This window comes from Bubalus bubalis, chromosome 8 (assembly GCF_019923935.1).
Source record: "Bubalus bubalis isolate 160015118507 breed Murrah chromosome 8, NDDB_SH_1, whole genome shotgun sequence".
NCBI lineage: Eukaryota > Metazoa > Chordata > Mammalia > Artiodactyla > Bovidae > Bubalus > Bubalus bubalis.
This window is the reverse complement of record NC_059164.1, coordinates 113113751-113125795: the sequence shown is the minus strand read 5'-3', so window position 1 is coordinate 113125795 and position 12045 is coordinate 113113751. Positions and strand designations below refer to the sequence as shown.

Genomic DNA, 12045 nt, shown 5'->3' with positions numbered 1-12045 from the left:
CTCGGGTCTGCCTGCCTCTGAGTTGTTGGTTTGACAAAACTCACTCACAGGGAGGTGCAGTGACCCCTGCCCTCCCAGCGCACTTCTCTCATAGAGAGATTTCTGGGGGGTTAACGTTTTGGACACCGCATCTGCTGGGTGATGGTGGGCAGAGGCCTTCTTGGGGCTGAGTAGGGCTGAAGGTGGCCGGGCCAGTCGGCCTGTAAGAGGAACGGCAGAGGAGGCTGATGCGCTAGAACTTTATTTGGGGTGAAGGCGGCAAAGATGCAGGCAGGTTGGTCACATCCAGGGTGTCAGGGTGCGGCCTTGAAGACACCGTGCCCCCACCCCCACGTCTAGAGGCGGGTAACGAGGTAGCACGTGCGGTGGGAGGCAGAGAGGGTCTTGGCGACAGCGGAGCAGGAGGTGGGAGGCCTGGGGAGACAGACCGCAGTGCTGGGTCCTGCCTGGCCCCTGCCCTCCCAGACCTAAGCTCTGCCCTCCTTCCTGGCCTCAGGAGGCCATTTCTTATTACCTGGGGCCTGGGCCGAGGTGGGGAACTTGGGTCCGATGGCTGCCCAGCCCTTCCTGAAGCTGTGAGAGGAGGGAGAGGGTCAGAGGTGGGGGCGGGGATAGAGAGGTCTCTCCCACCTGCCACCCCAGACAGGGTCACTGCCCCTCCCCTGCCTCCCAGCTGGGTAGGGATGGCGTTCTACACTTAGGAGGGGGCTGAGCACCCACAGTGGCAATGGCAGGGGTAGGGTTCGGGGGGCTGTTACCAGATTGGCGCTGGAGGGCCTCTGGGGGTGCTTTCGGTTCCAGAAGCGACGACCCAGGACTCTGTCCCAGAACACCTGGGGACAAGCAGCGCTGGAGGTGGACCCCATGCCCACCCACCCCCACCCTGCGATGCTGTGCCTTGACTCCTCCCCCTCCCCCAGCTGGGGCCCAGGCCCTCCCACCTCACAGAGGTAGTCCAGGATCTCCAGGATGGTGAGCAGGCTGGCCCCGATGAACAGTCCCATCTGGCCCCCAATGTCACCTGTGGAGGCGGGGTCACCCCGTCAGCCCACAGCTGTCTGCCCTGCCCATGCCTCCCCCTGGGCTGCAGGGCGCTAGCTGCACGCAGGCGCAGACACACCGAGCAACTCGGACATTTCGTAGGCCTTCTTCTGCTCCACCGTCTCATAGTTGAGGGCCTCGAAGATGTCCAGCACCAGCACGTTCTCCCTGGAGGAGGAGAGTGTTTGTTGGACACTCCTAGTGCCAGCTGCTGGCAGGAACGGGTACCCCGTTCTCTGGTCTCTGGGACCTTTCGTGAGCCCTGGTGGGGAGGGCGGTGGTGGGGGGAGCCCGTTTTTCAGAAGAGCCCAGCTTAGGAAGGTTGAGGCGCTTGCCCAGAGCCCCCAGAGCCGGGGAGCGATGGGTAGCCGGGTTTCCCAGCCCTGGGTGCGCAGGGAGGTTCAGCCCGGAGGAGGGGTCCCGCCCCGCCCCCAGGCCACCCGCCCAGCTCACAAGATGTAGGCCTCGCTGCGGTTGTGTTTCCGGGCCAGGTAGCGGGCGGCGGGGCGGCTGGGCATCCGCACCATGGAGAGCTCCTTGGCGTAGCGCGTACTGGCGCATGGGTTGGGGCAGCGGCACGCGTCCTTCCGCAGCAGGGCATCTGCCGGCCACAGGCGCCGGGGTCAGGTCCTCCCGCCCCACAGGGCCGGCGCCGGGGTCCGGGTCGCGGGCAGAACCAGGGTGTGGAGTGGGGGTGGGGCCGGAGTGCAGGGGAGGCTCTCCCCTTACCCAGCGCCGGGTGGGCACAGTCCTTGTACTGCTGGGGGCTGCACACTGGGGCACTGCCTGCACGGTGGGGGGCAGGAGACAGCTTCAGGAGCGGCCCCCAGGACCCCCGCTTCCCCGTACCCCCTCCTCCGCGGCCCCCAGCCTCTTACCCGGCATGTGCATCATTCTGCAGCCACACTTCCGGGCCACATAGCGGCTCTGGCAGGCCAGGCGACACCCCATTAGACTATAGGGAGGGCTGAGGCCCGGGCTGGGGGTACCCAGAGGACCAGGAGCTTCTGGCTCAAAGTCAGGGTCCAGAGAGATAGAGCTGCAGTCCCCCCAGGGCGGCGGCAGGAAGCTCAGCTGGAGGCGGGCGGGTTAAGGAGGCACCCTGGGGGGCAGTGAGGTCCCTGGGGCAGGTGTGAGGAGCTGGGATGGGGTCTGGGGGGGGTGGGGTGGAGGCACCAGGGAGGATGCTTGCTGCTTCTGGCAGGACACGAAGGTCTGGTAGCCAGGGGCTGCCCCGAAGCCCAGCTGGTCGATGAGTGGCGGCTCCTCCTGGGTGTGGATCTGTACTCGGACACCCACCTCAAACGGGGTCTCCTCTGCAGGAAGAGGGGGACCCTGAGTCCTGAGGCCCAGGTCCCTGCTGCAGCCCCTTCTCCCCAGGACTGTGACCAGCTAACCTCACCCCTTCCCACAGGAAAGGACAGGCCTGGCTCCACGTGGGCCCACTCCCGGGATGCCCCCTGCACATTCCCCTTCCCGTACCCACGTCCCTCCACACGGGCAGGTACTCCTCCTGCTGCACGTCCAGCATAACCTCCAGCCCGTTGCCCATGCCGCCCTTGGGGGTGCTCAGCAGCTCGGCTCCATCAGCGCCAGAGTTAAAGGTGTAGCACTGCCCCATCCGGGTGAAGATCTGGGGGGCGGGCAGAGGACAGACATCTCCGGGGGCCAGCAGGCCCTTTCCAGAGGCCAGCGCGAGGACCCTGCCACCTCTCTCCTCCCTGGCCTCTACCTGGCTCTCTCTTTGAACACTGAAGCCCTCATCTTCATGCCCCCAGCATGTGTGCTAAGTCGCTTCAGTCGTGTCCGACTCTGCAACCCTATGGACTGTATGTAGCCTGCCAGGCTCCTCTGTCCATGGGATTCTCCAGGCCAGAATACTGGAGTGGGTTGCATGCCTTCCTCCAGGGGGTCTTCCCGACCCAGGGATGAAACCCAGGTCTCCTGCATTGCAGGTGGATTCTTTGCCAGCTGAGCCACCAGGGAAGCCCAAGAATATTGGAGTGGGTAGCCCATCTCCTCTTCCAGGGGATCTTCCCGACCCAGGGATCGAACCTGGGTCTCCTGCACTGCAGATGGATTCTTTACCTGGTAGCTGAGCCACCAGGGAAGCCTCATGCCTCCAGACCCTCCCTTAACCGGCACATGGACTTGGACTCTCATCAGCTCCCATCACCCCCATGCCTCACCCTCACCACAAGCCCTGGGCACAGCCCGCAGGACAAGTGTTTCTTTGGAGACTGGCATAAAAGGAAGAAGGTCCCAGCTGCCCTCCTTCAGGTCTGGCAGAAGAGGCAGAGGGAAATCAAGCTCCCTCCCTGCTGGCAGAGAAGTAGGGGGCCCTGGCCCAGCACACCAGACACTCCCAGCACACCCCAACTCCCTAGGGGCAGGCTCTCCCCAGACCAGACCTGGGCCCAGATCCAGCCTGGGTGAGGGCCTCCAGTGCCCCCAGTGTGACCTTGCCCTCTGCGGTCCAGCTGAGGGTCAGGAGGGGGCTGAGAAGGACTGCTTCTTGGGCTGAACAGAAAGGCACTGGTGAGGCGAGGGGAGGGGAGCCCTGGCCCCTGGCGCTGCACGGCTGTCCAGGACCCCTGGCTCTGGGGGAGGCTGGCGCAGACGGCTCACCGTGGTGAAGTTCTCAGGCCCACAAGGCCAGCCTCGGTAGCGACAGTCCAGCAGCATGTCCTCGAGGGCGTGCCCGGCCCGGGCATAGAGCCGGGCCACATCGAAGGTGGGGCTGGGCATGAAGCCGGGGGGCGCGGGGGGCCGGCCCAGGGCGCGCAGGTAGGCAGCATGCTCGGCGGGCTCCAGGCCCAGCAGCGCGGGCCCGGCCCAGTGCAGGTCATTGGGCGTGAGGCGCGAGCGCCGCAGCGGGTTGACATTGCACAGGGTGACGGCTGGGAAGGTGAGCCGGCGGCTCTCGCGCTCCTCCAGGGCCGTCTCGTGGTGGAACTCGCCATAGTACTGCACCCGCCCCGCCACCTGGTACAGGAAGGTGGCCAGGGCCAGGAGCACGGCGGCAGCCCACAGCCCTCGGCGCGCCGGAGGCGCCCCCGGGCCGAAGACATGGCCCAGCCCGTGCATGGTGCAGCTGCTGGCGAACACGCGGATGTCCGAGGCGGGCAGCCGGGCCTCCTCCGGGCCCGCAGGGGGCTTCATGGCTGCAGCCCCCAGGGAGGGGGTGCAGGGGCGCAGGGGGTCATGCGAGAGGGTCAGTCAAGGGTTGGGAGGGGTCATGCAGGGGTGCGTCAAGGAGGGGAGAGGCGGGGGAGAGGCACTGGCCTGGGGAGACGGGCTGTCCTGTCCGTCGAAGGTCCCCTTGGCCTCCTCTGGCCCCAGGTGGTGGCCCCGCTGGGCACAGTGATGGGCCCCGGGGTGCGGGGGGCGCTCTGTGGCAGAGACCAGGTAGGGTGCAGCCGACGTGGCAGGCAGGGCGGCTCTGCTGGAGGCTGCTTGGCTGAGCCGGAGCTGCTGCAGAGGATTGGGTTTCAGCGGTGAGGGGGCGAGGGGGCTGGCAGAACAGTAGGGGGGGTGCGGGGGGGTCCCTGGGGCCCCAGGCTGAGCCATTAGTGCAGGGGAAGGGAGGGGGTGTGGCAGTGGAGACTACCAGAGGCGCCAGCAGGAAACCACACATTCCTGGATCGGGCTTGAGGAGGGGAAGCCCGGAGACAAATTGGGGCTGGGGTGCTCCAGGTGGACCCCAGGTTCCCAGCTGCAGCCCCTGAGTGTTGGGCCTGAGGGGCAGCCGCTGACCCTTGGCCCAGCCCTCTCTCCCCCCTACCCCTCCAACCTCACCCCGGTTCATCTGCTCTTTTGCAAACAGCAGAGCTGGCTCTCGACCAGGCTGGAAAGCAATGGGGAGCTGGCATCAGTGAGCTCTTCCTTCCGGGCCCCCAGTGTCCCAGACGACTCTGGGTGCCGGGGGCTCCTCTGGCCCCACGTCCAAAGGTGGTCCATCTCCAGCGATCCTCTCCCACCTCCGTATGCGCAGGCCCTCCTGTCTGGGTGGGGGGGCTGGCCTCTGCCACAGTGACGGTGGGCTTACCCGTCACCCTTCGGGTGGGACATAGGTGCCCATGGGCCACCCTCCCGGGTAGTACGGATGCTCTGTGAACTTCACACCTCTTTTCACTTAACAACACATCCTAGAGGCCGTGTGGTATCCAGCACCCAGAAACCTTCTGTGTTTTTTAAACGGCCGCATACCATTTCATTTATGCGGATGCACTGTTTGTATTAACACAGCCACACCCCTGTTGATGGATACTGGGGGTTTCCAGTCTTTCGTGGCAAACAACAGCGCTCTCAGTAACGCTGCACAGATGGAAACTCCCAGAAATACAGCTGCCGGGTCAAGAAAAGGTAACTGCACGGGGAACCTGATCGACACCGTGAAATTCCCCACAGTGGGCGCTCCCATCAGGAACAGGGGTGTGTGTCTGTCTTCCAAAGGTGGGTGGGAGTGGGGGGGGGTGCTTTTCTAAAGGAGGAACTACATGGCCCCTGGGCCAGAGCCCAGCATGGGGTGGTAACACTGGCTGTCTCTGGGCAGAGTTGGGGCCCTTGAATGATGCCTCGGATGTTTCAGAGATGGGTCGGGCAGAGGAGAGCTCCTGGCGGCTCAAAAACAGACAGCAGAGTTTCAGGCCTGCTGGCCTCGTGGGGTTCCAGTGTCTTGCTGACCCGAAGTACAGGGGACACTAAGGAGGCAGCTGCTGAGGGGGCCTAGCTGGAGAGGGCCTGCTGGGCCGCCAGACCCTATGTTTGGTTAGCCGCTGGTTCGCCCGCGGCTGCAGGAGGCGCTGCCAGCCTGAGACAGGCTGTGGGTTGATCTCCGCTGGTTTGCCAACTGCGTTCATTTCTACTCCGTGTCCTTCCACAGAGCCTCTGTGGCGAGGTTCCACGAGACGTGGGCTCTTGGCAGTGAGGGGAAGTGTGCCAACTGAACACAGCCACGCTGCACGGTGATCGCCCATCCTCCCAGTGAGACTGCAGTGGGCAGGGGCCTCCCTGTCCCCACCTCGTGGGCTTGGCGGCCCGCAGCAGGCGCTTAACGAACGCACATCTTGAAGGAGTGAATGACACCGTTTACTGCACAGATGTAACCAGCTTCTGAGGCTGCAGCCCCAAGTACATTACCACAGATCATTCTAATTAAACTCTTAAAAAACAAGCTCTCAAAATGAAGTTCAGCTGGGTTTATGACCCACGCGGAATGGCTGCAGGAGCCGAGGTCGGGGTTAAGACTACGAGTGGCTGGCTGACCGCCTGGCCTTCTGTGGTCTCACTACTTCCCTAAAGGGGGTGGGGTGGGAGTGGGGGGCAGGACTCAGAGAGGCCACCCTGCAGAGGTAAGGAAAGACCTGGGATCTGGTGTCGGGAGACGTCTGGAGGCTGCTGGTGGAACAGGAGCTGGCCAGGTCTGGGAGGGGCCCGGTCGGCCAGTGTGGACCAGGGCGGGAAGCTGAGACCTGCCCTTGGCTGCCGTCCCCAGGGAGGGGTTTAGTGGCAGAGCAAGCTGGAGCCAGGCCAGGCCTGCCCAGGGAGATGACCTCTCATCAGCAAGAAAGCAGGGCATCCAAGCAGGCTGGTCGTGGCCCAACGGTAGCATCTGCTCCCAGACCACATCCACGGAGGCCGCGGGGGGACTGAGCCCTGGCTGCCACACGCACACCGGAGCTGTGCAAGGTGCCCCAGGCTGGCCTCCAGCCGCAGCCGCCCGCGGTCACCCTTCTATGCCGTGGGATAAATCCAAATGGGCTCACTGGGGCAACCTGCTTCCTCACCCGAGCGAGACTCAGCGGGGTCGTCAGCCCAGATGGGGCTGTGAAGGGCGGAAAGCTTCCTGGAGGGAAGTGCCATGAGCAGAACTCAGGGAGGAGGGGTGACCAGTTCTGGGGCGACCAGGGCTGGAGGGAAACCCTGGCTGCACCGAGGTCCCCTGGAAGCTGACACCCCGCCCCACTCACAGCTTTGGGGTCGCAGGCTTGTGCCACTGGGCAGCTGGCCTGCCCTCTTTCAAGAAGCGGCTCTGGTCAGACCTGTACCTGGGACCCTCTCTGACCACCCCAGGGAGGCTGGCTGTGACCGCTCCTCGTTGGCCTGATTTTCTGTCTCGCCAGCCCAAGGAGCTTGGCATCAGCTGCTCCTTAGTGGGTTCTGGTGGGCGTTAGCACTGACTGTCCCCCGCGGTTGGGGGCTGGGGCCTGGGGCCTGTGTCCCCCTTCTGTCACTTTCAGAGGTAGGTGTCCCCACCTAGAGGGTGAGGGTCCACGTTCTCACCAGGTGACAGACTCTAGGTGAATGGGGCTGGGGCAGTGGGGAGATGGGCTGGCTCCTGGCAACCTTGTGTGGAACAGACCACAGCCACCCCCCACCCCCGCCCCTGGGCCAGGGGGTCCGCCAGGCACCTGTCCCATTCAGACAGCGGTCGGGGGTGACATCTAAAGGACTGTGTTATGGGGCAGGGAGAAGGGAAGCTGTGCCCAGGACGGGGCTGTGGGTTTGAAGGGTTGGCTCAGAGGCTGGTCCGCTTCTGCCAGGGTCCGAGAGACACGTTAAGAGTCCGTGGAGGAACTCGAGGTCGTGGCTTGGGTGTGGGAGGAATGCTGGGGTGAGTTCCTACTGCCCTTCCCCAGCGCTGACTTGTGAAGAGTCCTTGCAGCTGCAGCCTGGACACCATTAAGCTGTCAGGTAGAAGGGAGGCCAGCAGGGTGGGGAGAGGGGTCAGGAGGACTGGGCAAAGGGAGGGGACCCACTCGGGGCCTGGGAGCCCACCCCCTCCCCTGGGCGGCCAGCCCAAGGACTCTCAGCTCCAGCAGGAGGCGGGCAGCCTGGCGGCAGGAGGACAGCTGGGCCCAGCCTCCTCCCAGCCCAGCACCTGGCCCGGGGTTTTATTCCGAGCAGGGGGAGCCGCCCCACCCAGCATGCTGGCTCTCCTCCTGGGAGCGGGGTCTGCGGGAGGCCCCCTGAGCTGAGCTCTGGCCTCAGCCACAGACGCCTGGCGGTGACCAGACCTCTCAGGACTTGGAGTGCTGGTGCCCAAGGACTTGGGGCGCCTCCGGAGGCGGGGTGTCCAGGGCCTGTCTCCGGATGAGCTCCGAGTAGAGCCCGCCCTTCTTCAGGAGCTCCTCATGGGTCCCGACCTGCAGAGAGGAAGGGGGGGCAGATGGTCATCCCCCACCCGGCCCAGAGCTCACAGCCCTCAGAGGACCAGCTCCTTGGGCTAGTCTCCACCTAAGCCAGAGCCCCTCCGGAGGACACAGCACCGTCGTTCACAGGTTGCGGCTGGCGCATCTGTACTTGTTAGCCGAGCTGGATTGTGCAAGAGCCTCTGGATCCCCCTGTCCTCCTTACAGGGCCTGGCGCCCCTCGCCCAGTGCAGGTGGCTGGGGGACTGTGAACCGGGCCCCATACAGCCTCCGAGCCCTGCTGCAGACCCAGCCTCGGGGTGCTGCTCCTGCTGGGCCCTGATCAGGTTCCCCGGGCCCCCACTTCAGCCCCTCAGCCCTGGGGCCCTCCCCCAGCAGCATGCGCTTCTGAGAACCCTCCCCTGTGACACTGGGGGTCTCACTGCAGCTCTGCTCACTGCTCGCCCACCCCCAGGGGAAGAAACAGGGGCCTGGAGTGGCCAGGGCTTACTGAAGGGCAAGAACTCCTGAATCCACACGGTGCTACTACCAGACCATAACCCCCAGCCCCCAGGGTCATGCCAGACCCTCCCACAGCTCAGCTGAGCCACCAACCTCCCTGTGTCCATCCCAGCCCACCGACCCGTGCCCCAGGGCCCTGGCTGACCTCGCAGACCCGGCCGTGGGCCATGACGACGATCCGGTGGGCCGCGCGCACGGTGCTGAGCCGATGGGCGATGACCAGCACGGTGCGCCCGGCGCTGGCGCGGTCCAGGGCCTCCTGCACGACTCTCTCGGACTCTGAGTCCAGTGCACTGGTCGCTTCGTCCAGTATCAGCACGGCGGGCTGCTTGATGAGCGCTCGGGCGATGGCCAGGCGCTGCTTCTGGCCGCCAGACAGGGTTGCACCCCGCTCACCTGGGGGGCGGGAGGTGGGGAGAGGGCAGGCGTGATGCCTGGCAGCACCCTGATCCCCCACCCCTGTGCACACAGCGGGGCGCAGTGATGCCCGATGAGGCCAGGCTCCACCCCGTACCAGGGCACGGCTCGGAGCCACGACGGGCCCGGACCCACCTGCCCCGGCCCTGAAGCTCTAGCCACCTTCTCCTGGCCTCCTGGGTCTCTGCTGGACCCAGACGTGGCTCCTGGAGTTCGGGTGGCAGAATGGTGGGAGTCCACCCTACCCCCGGACATTCTGGAAAGACCACATGTGGAGTCCAAAACGCCCACAGAGAACAGCAGAGGTGGCAGGCTGAGCGCCAAGAAGAGCCTCCAGGTGATGACAGTCACAGAGCAGGCGCCAGAGGGAGAGGGAGGGCCAGCTCCTCCAGGCAGGGCTGCATCCAAGGAGCAGAGTCTCAGCAGCAAGAAACACAGACCTCAAAGGATGGCTGCTCGACGGGGCAGGCTGAGCTCAGCAGACCGAGGCCTGACTGTGTCAGTCGCTCAGTCCTGTCCAACTCTGCGACCCCATGGACTGTAGCCCACCAGGCTCCTCTCTCCATGGGATTCTCCAGGCAAGAATACTGGAGCGAGTAGCCATTCCCTTCTCCAGGGGATCTTCCCACTCCAGGGATCGAACCTGGGCCTCCTGCATTGCAGGCGGATTCTTTACCATCTGAGCCACCAGGGAAGCCCTGACTGAGACCTAAGTGTCAAGAAGAGTTGAGAGGGACTTCCCCAGTGGCCCAGGGGTTACAAGTCTGTGCTTCCACTGCAGGGCATGCTGGCTGGATCCCTGGTCAGAGAACTAAAATCCTGCGTGAAGCAAGGTGTGGCCAAAAAAAGAGAATTGAGAACTCTAGATATGCCTGCACCATGAGAGGACTTTCCAGGTGGCGCAGTGGTAAAGAATCCGCCTGCGATTCGGGAGATGCAGGAGACCCTGGAGGAGGAAATGGCAACCCACTCCAGTATTCTTGCCTGGAGAATCCCATGGACAAAGGAGCCTGGCAGCCTGTCACAAAGAGTAGGACATGTCCAGCACCATGAGACATGCTGGAACATTCTGCAACAGAGCCAAGAGACTCTGGATAACGGACACGAGCCCAGAGGTTGGAGAGAACCTCTGAGAGGAACACACGAAGCTGCAAGCTTCGACGTGAAGATTCTCGTGTGATGCTACGTTCTAATGTTCTAGAACCACCAGAGCCCGCTTCTGGGTAAGTCAGAACAGAGATGTGCTCAACCAAAACCATCCCTGTGGATAACAAAAGTGGAAACACCTTTCATTAAAGGATAAAACCCAGAGAGAGAAAGAGATTGATTCCCTGTGCTTCTGGTCAGGTCTCGGGGGCTGATGTGGTGAACTCTGAAGAGTCCCCACGTCATGGATCATGTGTGTCCCCGCCACGCTCCTGTCCCTGCAGCCGGCTTGTGCCTGAACCACCCCGGCATGGTCTCTGTCCCCGGAGAGCCGCCTCTGTCCCCCGAGGCCACAGTCCCAGTCTGGTCTCCCCCGAGGCCATGACCGCGTTCCCACCCCCCTGCACCCCAGCCCACGTGGGCCCCCAGGCCCGTGTGGGACGCCGTGCCTGAACTCACCCACGATGGTGTTGTAGCCCTCCGGGAAGCTGGTGATGAATTCGTGTGCATTGGCTTCCCGTGCGGCTGCGTAAACCTCTTCGTCAGAGGCGTCCACCTTCCCGAAACGAATGTTCTCCATGATTGTGGTTCCAAACAGGACGGGCTCCTGGGGGCGGGAGGTGGGGGGGAACCACAGGAAACATCTCGACTCTGCCCCGAAACCCTGAAGAGTGTAATCAGGAGAGTTCTGGCCACAACAGGACCCCGTGGAGGGCAAGTGGGGAGGTTCAGAGTTACAGGTCTGAGAGAGACCCATCAGAGTGGGGAGAGGCCAAGCTTGCTGCAGGACATGGGGCCCCTCGGGAAGGGGCGAGGGAAGGCGGCTAGGAGAGCAAGACCAGCTGGCCAGGCAGGGCACCCTACTCTGGGGAGACGGCCAAGGAAGATTTTATTACAATTTGACCTTCTGGATGCCATGGGCTGTCAGGGATCCTAAAAGGGCCGCCCCATGGGACCTCTTAAATTGAGGAACAGAGTCCAAAGGCAGAGCTGCAGCAGCTGGGACCCTGGTGAATGAACACTGGGACCAGTGAAGACAGCCCACCCGCCCCCACCCCCTCAAGGGCCGTGGGACTGAGAAGCAAGCTTCACCTGGCTGATGAAGCCGATGACCTGGCCCCGGAGCCAGGAGGGGTCGAGGGTGCGCAGGTCCTGCCCATCCAGTGTCACCACGCCCGCCGTGGGGTCGTAGAAGCGCTCGAGCAGAGACGCCACAGTGGTCTTTCCTGGGGGTCAGGGAGGGGAGGAGGGCATGGGTTTCCAGAGCGTGTTCCGGGAGAGCGGGGCCCCTCCTGCCACACTGGGTGGTTCCAGGGTGCGGAGTCGCAGGTGGGCGGGGGGGTAGTGGGCCCTTCTTACCTCCCCCGGACTGGCCCACCAGGGCCACGATCTTGCCTGGGGGCAGTGTGAGGCTGAAGTCTCTGAGCACAGGGAAGCCGGGGCGGCAGGGGTAGCTGGTGGGAGGCGAGAGACTCTCAGGTCGCACCAGGTTCTTGGACCCTTGTCACCTGGTCCCTCCTGAACTCTCAAGTCTCCCTGAGCCCCGGAGCGGGGTTTATTCAGAGGGCCACACCGCCCTACGGGTCCCCAGACCTCCCCCTCCCCTGTCCTCAGCCTGGAGAGGAGAGGAGGCGGCTGACACCGACCTGAAGGAGACGTTGTGAAAGGCGATGGAGCCGCGTAGGTGCTCCCGGGGCAGGCTGCAGCCCCCGCTAAGCGGGATGCCGGGGCTCAGGGTCATGTACTCGAAGACGCGGGCGCCTGCGCTGAGCCCCCGCACCACCTG

The 12045-nt window shown here is 64.1% G+C and overlaps 2 protein-coding genes across 2 annotated transcripts in view; both read right to left on the bottom strand.

Annotated features, from left to right (window-relative positions):
• Positions 1 to 255: 255 nt before the first annotated feature.
• On the bottom strand, positions 256 to 4507 carry ASIC3 (acid sensing ion channel subunit 3). The gene is made up of 11 exons (XM_025291816.3): positions 3670 to 4507; positions 2524 to 2674; positions 2230 to 2357; positions 1920 to 2115; positions 1771 to 1827; positions 1495 to 1642; positions 1121 to 1209; positions 942 to 1021; positions 759 to 833; positions 515 to 573; positions 256 to 414 (listed from the first exon to the last, which is right to left on the bottom strand). The coding sequence occupies exons 1-11, from the start codon at positions 4201 to 4203 to the stop codon at positions 336 to 338; spliced, it is 1596 nt and encodes a 531-aa protein (XP_025147601.3). The 5' UTR covers positions 4204 to 4507; the 3' UTR covers positions 256 to 335.
• Positions 4508 to 6110: 1603 nt separating this feature from the next.
• Positions 6111 to 12045, bottom strand: part of ABCB8 (ATP binding cassette subfamily B member 8) — a 16840-nt gene continuing 10905 nt past the window's right edge. Inside the window, exons 11-17 of the mRNA XM_025291812.3 lie at positions 11906 to 12042; positions 11619 to 11713; positions 11352 to 11485; positions 10719 to 10866; positions 8842 to 9092; positions 8061 to 8189; positions 6111 to 7730 (exon numbers count right to left, since the gene is read on the bottom strand). Coding sequence (XP_025147597.3) covers positions 8064 to 8189; positions 8842 to 9092; positions 10719 to 10866; positions 11352 to 11485; positions 11619 to 11713; positions 11906 to 12042 — 891 coding nt within the window. The 3' untranslated portion in view covers positions 6111 to 7730; positions 8061 to 8063. The remainder of the gene's footprint in view (positions 7731 to 8060; positions 8190 to 8841; positions 9093 to 10718; positions 10867 to 11351; positions 11486 to 11618; positions 11714 to 11905; positions 12043 to 12045) is intronic.